Source organism: Aptenodytes patagonicus, chromosome 5 (assembly GCF_965638725.1).
Source record: "Aptenodytes patagonicus chromosome 5, bAptPat1.pri.cur, whole genome shotgun sequence".
NCBI lineage: Eukaryota > Metazoa > Chordata > Aves > Sphenisciformes > Spheniscidae > Aptenodytes > Aptenodytes patagonicus.
In genome coordinates this window covers 61,297,987-61,318,023 of record NC_134953.1, presented here as the reverse complement: position 1 = coordinate 61,318,023, position 20,037 = coordinate 61,297,987, and the positions used below count along the sequence as shown (strand labels likewise).

Here is a 20,037-nt window from a genome sequence, read left to right as displayed (position 1 = left end):
AACTTCCCGTAAAGGAGTTCCCTCCTTGGGATGCAACTCTACAATTTTAAAGCTTTTCAAACTCTTTATACAAATGAAAAGCTGAAGTTAAAAATGTAAACATACAAAATCTTAAATTCCATTTATGTTACGTAGAACTAGATATATACACACATATATTTTTTTAAAATAAGAATCAAGTCCATTGTCACCCCTCTAGATATAAACTCAGAGAAACTTTGCCCAAGATAAATCTGTGTAAATAGTAATAACTGTATATAAGTCAAGTTTCCTCATGATTTAGAAAGCAAAATTTAAAGCACATTTTTTCTATAAAGATTCACAGTGATACAGCTCATGAAACACTTCCAAGTTGCAATCAAGAAACTTCTCAATCAAGATCAATCTGCTTATGACTAATTTATCCGAATATATACTTGCATGAAATTGTAACTGAAGAACTGATACAAAACAATTAGTTTTCTTATTGAGCTACACGTTATAGAGAAGACTGAATATAAAAGTTGGTGGGGTTTTTTTTTCTTTAAAAAGACATACTTTTCTGTTTGTTGCACTAAGTATGCCATCAATCAAGAGCTCTTGTTTCCACAGGAAACAGTGGCAATTAGAAGTGGACAAATCACAATGATCTGGTAGAACAACATAGTATCTCCCTGTAGAATGGAAGATCAGAAAGACTGCAGCCTGTAATAAGACAGGAGTTACCATTTCCACTGGAAACAAGCACAACTGCTACTGAGAAGTCATGAAAACTTGCCAGCTTTTCCTCCCCAAATATAGAAGCAAGATGGCAAACATGCCAAAAAGCTACTTGACCATAGGGGTCAATGGAGGGGAAAAAAAAAAAAAAAAAAAAAAAAAAAAAAAAAAATCAGACGATGTATTAAACCGCAACTGAATAAAACTTCAGACTGGATACCAGGAAAGTTTGAAATCAGTGAGCTACAAAATTTTCATTTCAGTTGAGTTGCAAGTTTCTCTTTTGTGAATTTATTCAAACTTACAATCTCTAAAGCATTAAGGAACAAATTCATTCCGAGTTAGATGTGTACCTGCAGATAAAAAACATGAGAAAATTTCCAAACTGAAAGACTTGAGAGAGGACAAACTCTCCTTGAAGACTGAAGCACAATATTCTTGCCAGGTTGTCCTTCTTCCCAAACGGCAGACTGTTGGTCAATCAATTAATTCTGTGGTGCTCATTTTTTACAAAATGTTAGCATTAAGTGTTCCTCCTGTAGTCAGGTCACACGCATTAGGAGTTTTTCAAAGTATGTTTAAACCGTAACAGTAAGATGACACTAGATTCTGTAACAGTTACTATTAAAATGGATAAGAATTCTGAAAGAGTTGACATAATGGGGAGGAGGGAAAGAAAATGAAAAAATAAAGTCAAAATTCCGTAACTTAGTTTTGTTAAAGCCATCACATTGGCAATTCATTTGCACATTCATGCTCATTTTCTTCGGCATTACTCTTTTTCTCACTCTTGTATGTGGAAAGGAATAAGTTTTCTATCTGAGTCAAGAACTCTTCAGCAATGAAGCAGTTTTTTACCTTGCCCAAAGTCTTCCTCATGCATTCCAAAAGCTAGTCAAAAGAAAAGGAGATTTTTTTTAAATTGCCATTTTCCCCGAGTTTATTTTTTTCCCCTTCTAGCTGATAAGTATTCCAAAGGGATTTGTATTTATTTATTTAGGATTAACACTATAGGAAGTGTTCAACTGTACAATATAAATTTTAGAAAGGAACAGTCACACAGGAACACAGGGGTGATTTCTATAAAACCAATTACACAACAGCTAAATTCAAGAATATTCTACCAACTCCATTTTAGATTTAAGCTGTTTATAAGCAAAGTCATGTTGAGAGGGGAAAAAGAAAAAAGACGTGGGTAATCATTGTGTACATGTTTTCTGTTTATGTCTTTCGCTTTCAGCAGATCTTCTGTCTTGTTTGTGCAATTAATGTTACAGCTGTAGTTATTTAGAACTTCATAGCAATGACTACACTGACTGGAAAATTAAAGTTCCCACTTAGGCATGCCAAACATGGCACAGCACTACTTTACCAATCAAACAAAGGACTAGGAAGTCCAAATCTTCTCTCAAAACGCATGCAGTTCTCGACACTGAAAGCATACAACATGCTGAGAAGAGACATTATTAATTTGACATTCTTTCTTCTCCAAACTGAGGTTAAAACTTGGTATCTGCATGTAACCGTTGTCCCCAGCTCTCTCAAATGAACACTGTTACTTTCATTGTGTTTCTAAGTTAATAAGCTGCACTATAGAAGTCATTTATTGTGATTAGTTTACATCTCTGATTTGTAAAAATGTAACTTCAGGTGACTTCTGCTGATACGGAACACATTTGTATGTAAAAAAACATTTAAAATTAAAAAAAGCTAAGAATTAAAAGAAGAAAACTTACTTTCTGCAAACAAGTCAGGTCAGAATCTCTATGAAAAATTTTATTCATGGGGACACTGCTGTGGAAAGAAAAATGAATAGTGGTGCTATTTGGTGTCTGTAGAAAGCAGACACTTCTTTATTGAAACATCAATAATAAACATGCAAAAATTCTAAACTGGCTGTTCTTTATAATAGCAGTAGATACATACCTATGGCAGAATCTGTATTTTTCAATTATCCATCTTGTTTTTTCAAATATTAATTCCCACTGAGGTTCCTCCAACATCTGCTGTACTTCAAATTTGTAGGGCAGGCCTGGAATCAATTGAACATGATTATTCAGTGTTTCTAGTACACTCAACTTTTTTTTTTTTCTTTTTTAGTTTTAGGTGCAATCCCTTCCTTCCCCATAACTGTTCATAATTTATTACTGACTGCAGAAGCTTGCAGTCCCATTACTTGCCAACATTAAGAGGGTTAAAGTAAAAGTATGACATATTTTGGATTCCAAATTTAATTTTGGTGGGAGTAGGGAACAAACCTGTTCTCCCTGCCCTCACCAATTCCTCATGCCATAAGGAAGCACAGAGAAATCTACAACATAACAGAAAAACGGCAAAATACATTGAGTTTTTATAACCTAGTACCACTTACACTGTTGTAGTCTCTCTAAGATCTATGTGGTTATTAAGTGAATAAAAAAGGTTTTGTTTTTCACGTAGGAGCTGGCTGATGAAGCGGCTAGCTATTGTTCTAGATTTCAGAGGAATTTTGTTCCTAAAGGGAGAAATTCTTTTAGTTTATTGCACGTGGGGGAAGAGGAATTTAGAAAGTGTTCTAAAGGAACACCAGAAAATTACTTGCAGAGCACAATTCAGTTACCAAAAATTAGGGAGAAAGAAAGAGACCGTAAATTTCAGTAAGTCGTTAAAAAAGAAAAAAAAGCACCTTTCCAAGATAAGAATTTAATGGGATGAAACGCATGCTTTCCAACTATACCTCGGAGTAAGTGAAAAGACAGCAATAAATACAATCTGCTATTTGAACACCTCTCAAATGTGAAAAGTGTTCAGTGCAGAATGCATTTCCAAGAGTAAGAATTAATCTATAGAAATATTTATGGCTCATGTGAAATACTAATTTTTGTTCACTTGCTCAGTACTATAGTGCTACTGCCACGGTATAACTTTTCCAAAGAGCTAGAGGAGATACCATTTTGTAAAAAGTTGATTTCAGGAGATAAACATAAATATGAAGTCCTCTCAGACAGAAGATGTATGTGACCAAAAAAATGTCTACTTCTACAGGCAGATAAAGTTTCTAAGTATTTTAACTCCACGCCACAAGAGTGGGATGCATGGGAAATGAGGATAAAATTACGGTATGCTCAGTATGGTAAACAGGAATTATTGCACAGATGTGGCCACCACTTCACTTCCCCTAGGACTATGAAGCAAGTCTCCAGGCAGATGGTCTCCCTTGCTCACTTCCACAGGAAAAAACAGAGGGGGAACTGTCGGCTCACATGGCTTCTGCTATTGCCTTGCCAAGAAAACTGGAAACCTTGGAGCCTGGATACAAAAATCAGGACTTAAACAGGGGGAGGGAGGAGGAGAGAGAAGAGGCAGCTACCATAACCATGTACTGTTATCACGGGAATTTTCCTCAAATTAGTGTCAGGGAATAAGCAGAAGATCTGATCATCACTGGAAATACCATGAATTTTACATGATACATTCTTAACTATTCAAGAAAGGAAAACATCCCGTTTTCATGAAATGCCAATGACATTTTTAATCAAGAATTTGTTCTCTTAGGTTGGGATTCATGCCAGCACAGCATTTCATCTTTCATATCTTGTGTTTTCCTGGACAGCTGGCAAGTTTGATCCTTTGACCTTCTGAATGCTAAGTTACTCAAATAACGATTTTTTGGCCGCTATAGCAGCCAATTCTTTGCTATTATACTTCTGTCTCCTTGATCAGAGGATCTGTTCAGAATTTTGTAACGCAGCAAAGTATAAGTAACACACGCGAAGCAGTTTCTCAGCTATTCCTATGGAACCTGTAAGATAAATAACAATGACCCTTGTCCCAACCCTTTAATTTCTTTCACGGATTGTGGGAAATACTACTACAGAAAAACAATCTTCTATCTATTTATACCGGTATATTCTTGTCATGACAGCATGCACTACTTGCAGGATTACTCTTTAAGTGAAATTCCTGGTTTTGTACAGCACAAGTTGCCAACATAAATATATAAATACCTATTTCTCAAGTTCAAGAATAGACAACATTTTTCCCCTTAGTATCCAAAAGGAAAAGAAAAATCAAGACCATGGATAAAGTATCGGTACTTACGGTAGGAACCATCAGAACTGATCTCATCGCTAATTACTAGACAAGTGATCTGAGAATATGGAAGAGGATTATTCCGGTTGTAAGGACTTATGATCATTCCAATGAACATGGCGCCACCCCTGGAGAAATAACTCTAAAAAAAACCAAAAACACACAAAAACCCCCACATACAAGAAATACAACCTTTTTCACAACAGCATTCTGAAATTGAAAAAATAGAATTTATGTCAATTTATGAATGAACAGATTTTAAGACGCATTAGAGCAAGAATGTGTATTAACACTGTAAATACCAGGGAGGCTTTTGGGTTGTTCGGTTTTTTTGCTATTCATTTATTTTTAATGTACAGACCAGCAAGTACCTGGTATTTAGCTTGAGTATCAATATCTCGTATTGAGGGGTTGGGGTCAAAGGCCGGGTGGGAATGGTACCATCCAATAACACTGTATCCTCTGGCAGCCAGCGTTTCCGAGGCCTGCGTTTGAGATACTGGATCCATCTCGCACTGCAGTCCTGTACTGAGACTATTGCACGGCTCTGCTGCACAAACCTGTTAAAAAAGTCTCCAGATGGATAAATGCAGGACATCTCCATCAGTTAAAGTTCTTTAAATTTTATTTAAGAGTCATATACCAGATCTTCCTCATGACAGAGTTGACAGGCCAACGCTTGAACATAAGCATCCCTCTAACATTTCAAGACTACAGTAAGTAACTTCAACTGTAATATATTTAAGTAGTTGCCCTTCAGAAATAACATTTACATCTATTCAAATTATATATATTATCATAACAGTTTTAATATTATAGAGAAAATGTAAAAAGACAAACACTTACTTCTACAATTTTATCAGCTTCAGAGTATCTTCCACCTAGCAGCCCTATTACTTCTGCCATAGACACATGAGAGTGCTAAAATGATATTAAACAATTATTGAAGTTCAAGTTGTGTAATTTCTCCTACTTTTGATCTGCACACAACAGAATACATACAAGTCAGTAACTTCTCAGTGACATTTAGAAGGAAAACTTAGGACAGCTGAAGATTCTCAAACACCCAGTGTTTCAATTTAAAGCAAACAGAAAAGATTATGTTTGCTTATTATATACATGCATGTATACAGTGCATTTGTGTAACACTTCCATACACGAAGCAACGCTAGCTTCAAAAACTGAAGCCTGTGCAGTGCAGTGCTGAACAACTGCACCAATTTTGGTACAACCTGTTGGTATTAAAAAAACATGCATTGCTTTATAAACACAAAAATCAATTCCCAGACTAGTAGAAAATGAGTAAGATCTCAAAAGGGCAGTCTATTTTAGAAAGTAGCTTTAAACAAATTATATTTAACATATGATGGAGAGTAGTAAGTAGTAACGCTCTTATTAGTGTACAACCATTTACCTTCTAGAAAAAGTAAGCACAATAAAAAAACCCCACATCCATCTTTTATTTAATACTAGATTTAATTATTTAATTAAATGGTATAATTAAATTAAATAATCTAGTATTAATTATAATAGATTAATACTATTTAATACATCCATTATTTATTTAATACTAGATTCTCACTTCTAGGTCTGAATGGAAAGAAGTTAATGTAAGTACTGTATTTCTCAATTTTCTTAGGTTGCCCATTAAAAAAAAAAACAAAACCCAAACCAAAAAAATGACAACATATACGTCGTAGCTTTTTGAAAGATAAAACTTAATCCTCACCAAATCCATTATTAAAAGTGCTTCGGAAGACACTTTCACCTGAAAAGGTTCCTGAAATGATAAACGCAATAATGAGTATAAGAAAAGTAACATAAGTAATAAAGCATTCTTAATTGTTCACTCATAGGTACGTACCTGTTTTTCTTCAGTGAATAAACAGCACGGTATCAGCTGAAAGGGATCAAAGGAACTATAAAATGAAAGAAAATTTCTCTAAAGATGTAGGACACTCAGGAAACTTTTCAAGTTTCCCCTCTGTCTCCTTGGCAGAGGAGGGATAACCTTGTTTTCTTTACTGGATTTTCTCATCCCACACTAGGATGACTTCCACCAAATACAGGAACTTCACTACCCACACTCATGAATTTCAATATGAAACATTTGAAATGCATACATGTTATTTCAGACCGTAATACATATTAATGATTTGCAGCATTCCAGCCTGACACTACCCAAGACATTTGCTTAATTTCTAGAAGATCTGTGTCTGAACATGATGTACATCAAATAATACCTTTTTATTTGTCTTGAACCTTTAGAAGATTTTGCAGGTTTCAGTTTTTCTTCCTCTCTTCTTCTTGCTAATTCTTCAGCAGACAGATGCTAAAAAAAAAATAAAGTAAAAAAAAAGAATCTGTCTTAAGTGCTCCTTCAGTAGTGATTCCAAAACCAGCCCAGAATAAATTCTTGACACCAATGCCCGCTTGATGTGCTATCAATTTGTGAGTTACAGGACTACTCAAGATAGAGGGCAATAGCCCTAGCAGAATCAAGCAGTGTGAAAGTAATGACAATCAGAGATCTAGTGCACAAGATGCCTGATGAGAGAATTCTTACATTCCCCAAGTCAATCAAATTCAGTAAAACCACAGCCCACAGCGCATACCATACATAAATGCAAGTGTGATAGCTAAGGAGAAAAGCTGCCATTACAATCCATGGCCAGAATTTATCATGACACCTCTTTAGGGATGAGTGTTTTCAAACTTTATTTCCATCCAAATATGTATTTTGCAGAAAGCGTTAGAATTATTAACCACAGCTACTCAAAAACAGGTATGGCATTATAACATTATGGAAGTAATTGTTACAGATACTTATTACTGAAGGTTGCAAATCTAAGTGGTTTTCTGTACAAGAAAAATAGGATGTTTACAGTTCTTCACTTTTTGTATAATTTGAAGTTGTAGAAATGGACAACTGGATATTTTCTTTCCAAGTCTTCTACAAAATATTTAAACTTGTATGAATTTTTCGAAGCACTTGATAAACTACAGTTCTGGTGCTATTGCTAGTAGCAGAATTAATATTAGGAACTTTTATCACCTGCATTATAAGCACAAAGAAACCACATAGGACTGAAAAACTAAAATTTAAATCTTATTCTCCTATCCCCTACTGTTAGCTTTAGTAAGGTGGTTAACTGAAAACAAAGGGTTGTGAAATCTCCTACAAGACAAGGCAAAGAGCTTTATAGGCATAAAACAGCGTAAGGCCACACATGCTCACAACATGAACACCTTTGTAAACACTGAAGTACAGCTGTATTTATCAGCAGCATAAAGATGTAACAGCTGCTACATTATTTTCAAATTATTGCTTCCACAAAGAGAGGTTAAGTACCTATTACACAACTGTTTCCCTCGTATATTTAATGCAACACCACCTGCTAGCAATTAGCAAGAATTAATTCTGTAAGGAAAGTTCAACACACAGAAGGGTTACCTCAAACGTCTGTCCTTCCAAATCCTTGGCATCACACCAGTTTCCCCAAGGGTCTCGCACTCGCCGTCTTCTTGTACGCTGCAGCAAGCAAATCAACATGAGTCAAGGATCATACTCCTGAAAAAGCTGCATTTACTTCATTTAATCAGCCATAAGAACATTGTCCAAAAGGTTACTGCCACATGAAGGTTACTAACACTATGACATATTTCCAGAAAAGAATGAACACCCTGGAGTTCTGTAGAATTAAGTAGTTCACAATCTGTCATGAAACATCACAAGTGAAGTTTTCAGTTTTTAAGGCTGTAAAGCCTAACACCTGGTTGATGCTCCACGGATCATCAACATCTCTGACAGCAACAGTGCATTATTATCCAGCTCTGAATTATAGCTCAGACAATACAAAAAGCTATAAAACCAGTATGTTTACATCTAGTGTATGCTACAGTTCTTTATATTTCCATTTATTGTTTTTTAGTGGGATTGATTTAGTTTTCCTCTCATCAATTGATTTATTTTGCTATGAAGTACTTAAAAATGCTATGCTAAACGTGAATATGTAAATTAAATCTGGCAAGCCTTGGTAATTTATGTAGTTGTAAATGAGTTACTACTAATTGTGTGCATAAGGCTCTCAGTAAGTCATATCATATACTTAGTATACTTAACAGTTAAAATACAAGCAACTTAATCACACACTACCAACACGCTCCACTATTTTCTGGCTAATACAGGCTAATAAATTATGGGGAGGTGGGGAGGAAGGGGTTAGGGCTGCAGGGAAAAGACTGAAACACAGTCGTAGTTAAGTACCTGTACAGAAATCAGATGTGTAAGACAGCAGGAGTTAGGACAGACACCTGTCAGATAGCAGAACTTGTACTTCAACTGACACAGAAATTACAGGGCATTCTAATGAAACTGCAAACTGAACAAGCGAAGAAATTGCCTGAGATGCCCTAGTTTGAAACTGAAAATTGAGAAGACCTTCTCCATGCTGAATGTTTTTTGCTACCCCCACCGCCCTCACTAAAACATACCATGGATTGCAAGCGCTGAGCAAGCTGGTACGCTTCCACTGTGTCTTTGCCTTCTTTGGACCGTGTTTTATCAGCTGGTTGGGGTCGGTTATAGACAGCCTGTTCTACAGGATGCAGAAGAGAGATACACTGTACTTCAGTAAAGTATGAAGCCACTTATTTCTGGTACAGAGCCAAGAATGACATAGATAAGTGAAAATGACAAATGCCATAAAGAAAAAAGCAACAACAAAACCCACAGTGAAAAGACTTCTCTTGATCGTCATATTACTAACTGATTATATAGCCCTCTCCCACTACCACAGCATTTTTAAGACAGGAAAACCTCCTTCCTTACTGTTAATTTATTTCAGACAAAATGTATTTGCAGGCCATTCTTCCTCTCCTAGGTGACTGTCATTCAGCTTTGGACCAAAATCAATCCAGAGAGACTAAACCAACAGTAACGTATAGGTGTACATATACTTTTAACATGCCACCTAATTTTAACATTTGAATCTTGTAAAAACTAGCCCCGAGGATGAAGACATTATTTTTTATTTAGGAAATAGTTATAATTCAGTATGGGAAAAGAAACAATAACTTCAATTCTGTCTTACACAGAGGGAGGCCAGAATTTCAGATACAGCAAGTATCAGGGGAAAAAAAAAAAATCCAACACTGGACACACAGAAAAGCACAGAACAAACACCCCACCAGCTGGTGTGCGGCAAATGTGAGCCGGGGTGGCGGGGGGAGAAGAATCAAAAAAAAAAGACGACATCTTGTGTAAAACCAAAAATCCATAATCCTGTAAGCAGATTACAAAGTCCTCTAGATTTTCAAAGATCATGAGAGACAATCTGCTCAGAAGGTCCTTCCTAGTAAGGATTAACGTGTATCCTTCTGTGTGAGCAGTATACCCTAACATTAAGCAGTCCTTCAGCATTAATACCAAAATAGGCTACAGCCATATAGGTTGGAACATGACTATACTAAATACCATCCAAACAAAAATTCTCTTCTACAGAGCTCAAATGTAACAACAATTACTATTTAAGACATTAAGAGCACAGAGAAGTTGGAAGATTATTCACATGGATGCTTGATTCTGATTAAGTGCCGTCATCCATGCTTCAATGAAGCGAACTTACGACTTTTCTTTTAAAGACACATCTACTAACTTTAATGTTTACCCTTCACATGAAAATATTCATTTTAATAAAAAAAAAGCTGACAGTCAACAATAGATGTGCTCAGCAAGAACCGATTAGAATTTAAGTTCTGAATTGATTCCAATAAAAATATCTTTACCACAGCCAAAGTTAATCGCTCCTATTAATTCCAAGTATGTGTGGATCCGTCCAATGCAGTTAACATCACCACAGTTCTTAAGGCCTGGACGTACGGACGTCTTATTCAGGTATTTGGGTTTACATCTCTCCCTAAAATGAAGTGTAGCACATTGTCAAATAATAAAACAAATCATGGGGGGAGGAAGGAATTGCATGACTTAAGCTGAGGTTAAGACGAGCCACTGAAGTGTTTTTTTCCCTCTGCAATACACACACTACACACCACTACGCAGGGCAATCACAGCAAAAATATAAATTTCACAAAACACATACAATTTATTTTAGGGTTATTCATACACATTCATACTTATGCAGAGTGAAACTTATGTTCCATGCCTTAAAACAAACTCTTCAACATGACTGGTGCCAGGAAGCAATGAACTACCCAGAAGTATTATGATACTGTTAAACTGATGTAAGAATGTCTGCATTAGATTAGTCTAAATAGCTCATATAATCACAGGCTCCCTTGGTGTAATACATAAGCCTGTTTTCATTCTCTATGCACTTATTGCTTTTAAACTGATAATGAATCATTTCAGTTCAACACTTCTCTGGTATGGAATTTTAGAGTTTCTTTGCAACTAGAATAAGCTGTCAATACACAAGACAACTGAATGAGAACAGAGTTAAACTCAGCAATTCCTTCTACCTAAAAAAGCAAGCTAACCAACACAATAAGCACACAAACCAAAACTTTTAACAGAACAAATAGTATTTTGAGCCTGCTACCACAAATCACTAAGGTTCCTTAAACTGATTCTTTGGAGATGGAATATAAAATATTCAAGTGTACAAGCACTACTCCAAATTGATTCTTAATTTGAAGTATTTTTTTGGTCAACATTATTTGCTCTAGCACAGCTTATTTCTTCTAGCTGCCCTTCTGTAAAGGCAGTACTACAATGCTACAGACCTCATTATGGAATTCATTTAATCAGTTATTTTGAGGAACCATTTATTAAAACCATATATGCATTCTTACATATAGGATGACAAAAATTGGAAGAAAATAACATAACCAAAATGGATGCAGCTTGTTCTGATATAGGACACTCATTTTCATAATGCTTCAAAGTATTTTCATTGCTTAGCTTCCAGAATGCCAGAAAAAAAACTGGGAAGATGCAAAAGAAGCATTAATAATCAGTGCTGTTCACTGGCAATCTTTATAATGCTACCATAAAAGTAATTTTACTCTTTTCAGAAGTAAGCTATTAGTACTATGTAGTATTTTAACTACAACAAAGCAGGACATGAGTCAACCACTTATTTCAGTAAATGAAATTAATGCATCTTACCATTGATCCAAAATATAATTCCTAATTTTCAAATAACGCTCTGGTGTTTTGGCCTGGCGCCCTTCAAAAAATTCAGGAATAGCTTGCTTTTCTTCTTCCAGAATGATGCTTCTGTCAACCTCCACTTCTTGATCAGGTGGCTTAAGCTCCTCTGCTTCTTCTTGATGACCTTCATCCACTTGGCAGGGAGAAGGAAAAAGCAATCCATTATCAGCCAGGTCTCTCTGTTCCTCATTAAGCTCCTGATCAGTTACTTGTCTAGTACCACAAGATGTTACCATTCTGCCTTGTTCAGCTTTCTCAATAAAATTATTGTATGGCTGGTAATTTAAGTTCACAGATTTATCACCGTTCAGGTGCTGAGAACACGTTGCTGCAACACCTGGAAATACTAATGCATCCACTGTATCTTGCTTGGTATGTTGAGGATCTTCTTTAGGTAAATAAATTGCAGAACTGTGTCCAACAGATGAAAAAACATGTTCCATTCCTTTCATTTCTTCAACTGGACTTTTTGAAATAACAGATAATTCAGATTTTCCAGTTTCTTGCTGGAAGGCAGGAGAAAGTAGTTCATCCATGTCATCAGTTATGTCTACTTCTTCATCATCTGACAGCTTTTCAATTTTCACTGCATTCAGATTGGGGTCTGCACGGCCTCTCAAGTTTCCAGATGACCACGCTTCTACCCTTATTCCATCTTCAGTGGGAAGATTGCTGTCACACTGACTTTGCTCTTCTTTTTCAGAATCACCATTTTTTGCCTTAGGAAAATATAAAATACTTTTAGGAGGGAAAAGCAGAACAATCCCCTCTGCCTCCCAGTCAGTCAGAAGTATTTTACTTGAACAGCAAACATTCTGAAGTGTTTCTTCCTCATCTTACCCTTTTGATACATTTTAATCCATTGCAATTGACTTTTACGCAGCATTATAAGTATACTTCTAGCCCAAGTGTAAATTAGTATGTATTTCCATTAAAAAAAAACAAAAAACCAGACAGTAGTAATTTCTTCTTAAATGCCCCCGAAGTAGAAATGAGGCTATCTCAAATGCAGCCATCTCCAGGAAAGCAGGGCTCCATCACGCCTAACAGTTGCTTGGGAAGACAAACGCCATCACTCCGAATGTCCCCCCCTTCCTTCTTCTTCCCCCAGCTTTATATACTGAGCATGACGTCATATGGTGTGGAATATCCCTTTGGTCAGTTGGGTTCAGCTGTCCTGCCTGTGTCCCCTCCCAACTTCTTGTGCACCCCCAGCCTACTCGCTGGTGGGGTGGTGCGAGGAGCAGAAGAGGCCTTGACTCTGTGAAGGCACTGCTCAGCAATAACGAAAACATCAGTGTGTTATCAACACTGTTTCCAGCACAAATCCAAAACACAGCCCTATACTAGCTACTGTGAAGAAAATTAACTCTATCCCAGCCAAAACCAGCACAAGTGGAAAACAAGTCTCTTCAAACTAACAACGAACAGTATAAGAGACTATAATTATACTACATTTATTGTTTAGTTATACCAGCAATAAAAATATTAAAGTCATTCTAGGAATTTGAAATCAGGTCTGACTTCATATTTAAATCTGCAAATAAGCATATTCCACTTTTCTGAATATGGGAATAAATAGAGTACGTACTTTAACAGCAGTACCCTGAAAAGACAGACTAAAATCAAACTACATGTACAACAGCATACTTGTCAAACAGCCTTTTTGCTAACTACAGAGATACTCTGTTTACCTTGTTCTTAAAATACTGCCGAGCATAGCTCTTTACTTGTAGAACAGTACGACTTCCAATCAACTTGGCAATTTTTGTCCACCGGCGGCCAAATTTCACCTAGTACAACAAAGCACATTTAAGTTACCCAAACTCTAACATTCCAGACATTGCACTTTATGTACCAAAAGAGTTTAAAAACTCAATTATTCATTACAAATGCGCAAACAGTACAGCAAACCTATGGTAAAGAATCTTGCTAGTCATACTCTACCAAGAAGAAAATTGCATCCAACAGTAAGTTATTGCTATTCTTCTTAACTAGAGGATCTTCTTCACCCAATTCAGGCACATGGTAAATTATGCTGCCTACTAACCCAAGGAATCCTACTGAAATGAATTTGTGCTTGGCAAAGCAAACCCTATTACATTCAGCACTGTACAACTATGTCTAAAGACCTTACAATAGTAGTTAAAGGATTTCACTTTATTAACTGATTTGCCTTAAGCACACACTATACTTCCTGTAGTTAACTACAGCATTATGATTATACAATTCATAAAGCTGTGTATTTGAGATATTTTGTGATCTCAAATTGTAATCAGCCTCACATGAACAAAATGTGGTAAATAAAGCCATTTTGGGGGATTCATCAATATAAATGTGATTCACCATTAAACTCTTAGTAAATGGCAATTATTTTTAACACATTAGAAGTACAAAAGCAGAAGCAGATAAATATAACACGCTTATTTATATTATTATTTTGTTATTTAAGATAAACTAATGACTTCCATTCAAAATACTACATATATAAACAAACTTACCAGTCCTTGTTCAAACAGTTCTTTTTCTTCTGATGTCCACTTTAATGAGTAGCCAGCTGATTTTGTAGGTGATCGCACCCTAGGAAAATAGGAAACAGAAGTCAGTGCTTTCTTAAAAACATATATTCTTAAATCCCAGTAACTGAAGGCAACTTCTGACAGGAGGACTACTCCCCATTTTCTGTAAAACTCAAGGTATTGTTTTAAACATGAATGTGGCTGATAAATAAAATATTGAGAATCATATCAGCTTCTCCATCACAAAGGAAGATTCAGGGCAACACAACATTCATTAGTAACTAACGTTACAGAAATACACAGAAGCAGCATACAGAAATGTTCAGGCAAGAAAGCCAACTGGGATTAACAAGGGTTTTTTTCATAAGGACCACTGTGCTACATAAAAAAAAACCCAACTAGTTTACTACAGGCCTATTATTACACATAACATTTCTTTGCGTTGAAAGGTCTCTTAAATAATTTTGTACAGCCAAACAAAAGGAACTAAGGAACTGTAACTTTTTTTTTTTAAATAGCGCCCAGTAACTTAACAAAAATCAGACACCACACTTAAAAATGCAACTCAATCATTAAAAAGTACGTACATGACTTTTCCAGTTTTCTTATGTGGGCTGCAAATAAAAAACAAAGTGAAAATAAAAATTAGTAATAGTGATGCTGTTGCGTATCTCAGCAAATAACCTTATTTTGGAAGGACTTTTAATTTCTTCTCATCTAACTGAGAATTTTTCCCAGAACACAGCTTACCTTTTCATAGATCTTTTCTCCACTTCCTTTTGATTGAGCCATATTTTTTCAGAAAGTGATTTATTAGATAAGTAATATCTGAAATAGTTACTAAGTAAGTTTTCGAAGCATCAGAGGAATTTGTACACATAGGAATTCTAATAATCATATAAATTACACTGGTTCATAATTACTCAGCTGTAGAAGCAAATACTGCACTGCTTTCAAAACTGAAATATACAATTTCACAGACTCCTACTAGTTTAATGCAGAAGGAAGTGACATTTGACTTCTGAACCTCCACGCTCACTTTACTTGCAGCAAACTAGGTATCCTGTTTCAACAACAGCATTTTTCTTTTTTGACTTAGAAAACAGACTAATTTTCATTGTACTGATACCTTATCTATTTTCAAATTAAGCCTCAATAATTCAATTTATTAGGAAAACTTTAATTGCTTTATTTTCTTGTTCCTCTATTACTGTATATTCCTACACTCAAATACAAAAAGAACATGAAAACAAATTAGCCCATGATTGCTATTGCTATAACCTACCTAGTCTGTGAGGTCAACTTATGCCAGAAACGCTACTACTGGTAAGACTATTTAAGCCAACACTGCTTAAAAAAAAAAAAAGGAAGGAAAAAAAAAAGCAGCAGCTGTTCCTTCCCGTTTTCATCTTGCATGCTGGCAGAAGTATGAATGTAGCCAGACAAAAATCAGACAGTAAACCAGTCCAAGTGAAGAACAATTCAGCAAAAAGAATTAGCTATTTTTAGCCAGATCAGCTCTTTCATCAGGTTCACTATGAAGCCACACAAATGGCTGCATCAGCACAATGCTGGAGGTGGCACTGAACAAGCAGCTGAAGCGGGGACGAATATTGCTATTTTTGCTGCCAGTGCCAGCTTAAATCCAACAAGCTTTGGAGTAATTTTCTGAAGAATCAGAAGCATCAGAGGACACTGCAGGTAGCTAGATGATTAATTCAGGGGTCCTCCTTGATTTCGGCAATCTATCTACAAGATGACAGTGCTTCAGTCACCTTAACAAGAAAAGATTTGTCCAGTTCCTTTGGAAACAGGAAGTTTTCTATTGTTAAACAGGAAAACATACAAGCAAATCAGCAAAAGGATACTCTTCTTCCAGCAACATTTTCTCAATGACAGCCCTGTTTTCTTCGCTAATGCTGTTGTCCAATGTCCATGGCTGCAAACAATACAAATGTTTTAATATTTGAATTCTGTCATGCTGTTACTTGAATATCAAGAATATATAATAGTTTCGAAAAGTAAACAAAAAGCACTGGTTAAGAACCTAAAAGAGCATGTACGTGGCGGGAAGAGAATGGAGAAAACAGAAGTTCTGATAACCTTGCTAGAAGTACCATTCATTTAAAAAAGCACTTACGAGACTGTTATCAGTTCTCCAAGATGAATCGAGATAGTGATCCTGCAGCAAGCTTGAAGCTGTGTTTTCATGATCTCTGAAAAAAGATTCCAGTGTTCAAAACAACGCAAACTTATTCAAACAAAACGAATGCTGTTAAGAGTTAAAATAATGGTGTAGTAAATAACAAAAACATTAACAGATGACAGATACTAAAATTAAAATCATATATTGCAGACTATTATATAATGTTACTCTCTTATAATTTTCCATTAGACACAGCATAAATCCCCCTCAGTAAGTCATCTTTCTTAGTAATCTTAGGAGCAACTCCTCACCTATCTCATTGCAGACTGTATGTGATACCAGTGAAACCATGAACAGTAAAAATTCTCTTCCAGAAAGACTGAAAGCAGGAGGGACCATGTAAAATATACACAAATGAAAGAAGCCAGAATTTTATGGAAAAATAAATAACTATATTTTTAATATTAAAAGTGTCATTGAGTTGTATTATCTCCACTTAACATTTCTCCATCTTTCCCCAAATAATGGAAAAACAACCCCTTATAAAGAAAAAACTGTTTTCCTCCTGAGGAAAGCTCATACTTACACAAGGTTTAACAGAATCTTACCATACAAAATTGTTAGTGTTCTTATGGACTTCATCCAGATTATGCTTGATCTTTTCTGTAAATAACTACTTACTACTTTTAGAAATCTGTCACCAATTAACATAATTGATCAACTTTCTTCTATTTTAATGCAGCCTAAATCTCCTTAGTAATTAATGTAATTTTTCATTCTTTGCTTCCAGAACATTCAGACTTTTCTAAAGACTAATTAGCCCTATATCCCTTGCAATGCTACTAAAATTAAATTCACCTACTCTTCCGAACTGCTTTGTGCCAGCAGTTCAAACATCTCTTTATAGGAAAGGATAAATCCTCATGTACAGCCAGAAACCAATATAACTCCTGCTTCTTTTAGAGCCTATCAAGAGATGGGTCTGATCAACAGTCCCCTTTGCCCAGTATTCTGTCTCCAACGGTGGCAACAGCAGATACTACTCTAGGACAGCATGCGAGTCCAGCCACTGTCTCTGACACAATCCTCTCATACTCTCCCAGCATCTGCAATTGCTAGATTTGTAGCGTTAGAATTGCTGCCCACTCACTTCAGCATCTGTTTACAGATCCCTTATCTGTGAATTTGTTGAACCAATTTTCTGACCCTCCCTATGTTCAGTTTTCTGAACCTATCTGCCTCTGCAAGTTCACTACCAGTTATGCAACACAGCACCTTCTGTCTATGTATTTTAAAGGAGTCTTCTGGCAGTCTCACCAAGTGTCCCTAGTTCACGTACTGTTGGATCCGATGACAGCAGTTCTGCATTCACCTCACTTCAATGATTTCATAGGCCCCATTCTCAGTGCCCTGCCCGATGATGCTCAACATTGGCGCCCCCCCGCCCGCAGCGGCCCTCAATGAGACTCCAAGGTCCCTCCTCTGAGGCGCCCGGCGGCGGGAAGCACCGGCGGCGGCCGGAGCCCCGGGCGAGCGCGGCCCTGCCCGGGCAGCCCCCTCAGCAAGCGGCAGCGCGGGGGCGGCACCGCGCGGGGCTCCGGGGACGCTCTCCCCCTCGCCACCCCCCTCACGCAAACCCCGGCCGCCGCGGCCACACAAACCCTGCCCGCCGGGGGGAAGGAACGCGCTCCCCGTAGCGGCAGGACTACCAGCCCGCAGTACGGCCCTCACTCACCCCAGCGCCGCCTCTCCGGGCACGGCCGCCGGGTCCCCTTCGATGTCCACCTCCAGTTCCTCCGCCGCCGCCATGACGCCGGCCCTATCGATCTCGCGAGAAGGGGCGGGAGCGCCGCGCCGCGCCGGTGACTGGGCATGCGCGGAGCGCAGCGCGTGCGCAGAGGCTCTCGGTGAAGCTGCGCCCTGAGGAGAAGCCGGGGCGGAGGCGGAGAGATGGCGCTGGGGTAGGCGGGGCGCGCAGGGGGCAGCTGAGGGCGAGCCGGGCGCCGGGGGGCAACATCCAGGGTACGAGCGAAGGGAAAAGGCGTGAATAGCAGGCAGGGATGGGAGAGCGCGGGGGCTGAGTGGAAAGCGCTAGCGTGAGGGGGAAGAGCGGGCCGCGACGGAGGGAGGCTGGCTGGAGCCCGCCCAGGCCGCGCGTCCCGGTGCCTGCTGCTCCTCCGGGCTGCCCCGCTCGCTGTGGGGTGGGAGTGCTCCGAGGGGGAAGCCGTGCCTCAGGGCCGCGGGGTGGACGGAAACCCGCCTGGCGATTCGCCTTTCCTCGCTTGCGGCTGCTGAAGCACGCTGGGCTAGCGGCGGTTTGCGAGCTGCCCGGGGTGCACCGGGGCCCCTTGAAGGGTGATGCGCTGACCGAAGAGGGACGCTATTTCGGTGCATCGTGCTGCAGATGTCGGTTTTGCTAGCCTCTCTCTGTGTACTTCCAAGCGTGCGGTCATGTCTTTTCATTCATCTAGAAGATGACAGCTGCAGGGTGTTGTGCGGGTTGTGTTGTAGCATGGCTATAAAAGTCACAGTTGTATTCCCATACGTTCTTAAATCTGTGTTTCATTTCACAAGAAGTATTTGTCACTTCATGGTAAGTGGGTATCTAATCATATACTGAAGGGAATTGTGAAGAACTGTGAGGGTTGATTATCATTATATAGGAAATGACCACAGAGAACCTTCCATCGACTCAAGAAAGTGTTTCTGTTTAAGAGATGACAATACAAATATTTTGAACCAATAAACTCTGTTGCAACCCTTTTATTCTGAATATTTCATCTTTGTGCTGGAATTTATTTGCAAGTGGAATTAATAAACAGCAAATATGATTGTTTTCATTATCTCTACTTAAAAATGCAAAATGTAGACAAATGGTATGAAAGATAGAAAGAAAAATAATGGTTATAGTCTTGGGATCTGTCAGTGCCATGTCATAGGGTATAGTATAGAAATGTCTAAAGAGGGTCCAGCCCAATATTGAATGTCAGTGTAGCACATAATAGTGTCCTGAAAACAACATCATCGTGTTAGTAAAGTTTTGGGCACACACTACTCCTCCGGTTGGTTTATACCAAGCCTCTTGATAGGATTTATTAGCATGGGGAGTGGGTAACCCCACACTAGTTACCCCACGCTAGTAAATTTGCAGGGGGATGCCTTCTGATCTCCAATTAGCTCAGAGAGCAATACTGTAAGCATAAACCAAGCTAATACTACATTGCCCTCAGGAGAGCCAGTGCTGTTCAGCTATTTGCTACCCTGCTTCTCCCCTTTGTTCAGTTATAGCTGTGGAATAAGTTGGATCAGCTCACACACACAACCTAGAGCAGGCATGCTGACTGAAAGTGAGGGCAGATCAATCTCTTTTGGCAGCACTCTGCAGTTAGGTCTGCCTAAGCTAAACAAAACTAGTGTTATCTACTGCA

At 38.0% G+C, this 20,037-nt stretch overlaps 1 protein-coding gene and 1 long non-coding RNA gene across 2 annotated transcripts in view; one reads left to right on the top strand and one right to left on the bottom strand.

Moving 5' to 3' along the window:
• Positions 1-852: 852 nt before the first annotated feature.
• On the bottom strand, positions 853-18,423 carry MYSM1 (Myb like, SWIRM and MPN domains 1). Its single transcript, XM_076340080.1, has 20 exons — positions 18,345-18,423; positions 16,604-16,679; positions 16,332-16,402; positions 15,214-15,291; positions 15,051-15,077; positions 14,446-14,524; positions 13,639-13,737; positions 11,900-12,663; positions 10,558-10,688; positions 9,265-9,368; positions 8,225-8,302; positions 7,014-7,102; positions 6,635-6,689; positions 6,500-6,550; positions 5,617-5,691; positions 5,142-5,330; positions 4,780-4,912; positions 2,626-2,731; positions 2,436-2,493; positions 853-1,590 (listed from the first exon to the last, which is right to left on the bottom strand). The coding sequence occupies exons 1-20, from the start codon at positions 18,416-18,418 to the stop codon at positions 1,426-1,428; spliced, it is 2,502 nt and encodes an 833-aa protein (XP_076196195.1). The 5' UTR covers positions 18,419-18,423; the 3' UTR covers positions 853-1,425.
• A 92-nt stretch (positions 18,424-18,515) lies between these two features.
• Positions 18,516-20,037, top strand: part of LOC143161261 (uncharacterized) — a 92,995-nt gene continuing 91,473 nt past the window's right edge. Inside the window, exon 1 of the long non-coding RNA XR_012995495.1 lies at positions 18,516-18,570. This is a non-coding gene — a long non-coding RNA (uncharacterized LOC143161261). The remainder of the gene's footprint in view (positions 18,571-20,037) is intronic.

Excerpts from the sequence above, each read along its gene's own strand:
- MYSM1 (XM_076340080.1), bottom strand. The coding sequence starts at position 18,418 with ATGGCGGCGGCGGAGGAACTGGAGGTGGACATCGAAGGGGACCCGGCG. Across the intron at positions 16,403-16,603 it reads GGAGAACTGATAACAGTCTC|CCATGGACATTGGACAACAG; the intron begins GTAAGTGCTTTT and ends TATTGTTTGCAG. Across the intron at positions 13,738-14,445 it reads AACTGTTTGAACAAGGACTG|GTGAAATTTGGCCGCCGGTG; the intron begins GTAAGTTTGTTT and ends TTGTTGTACTAG.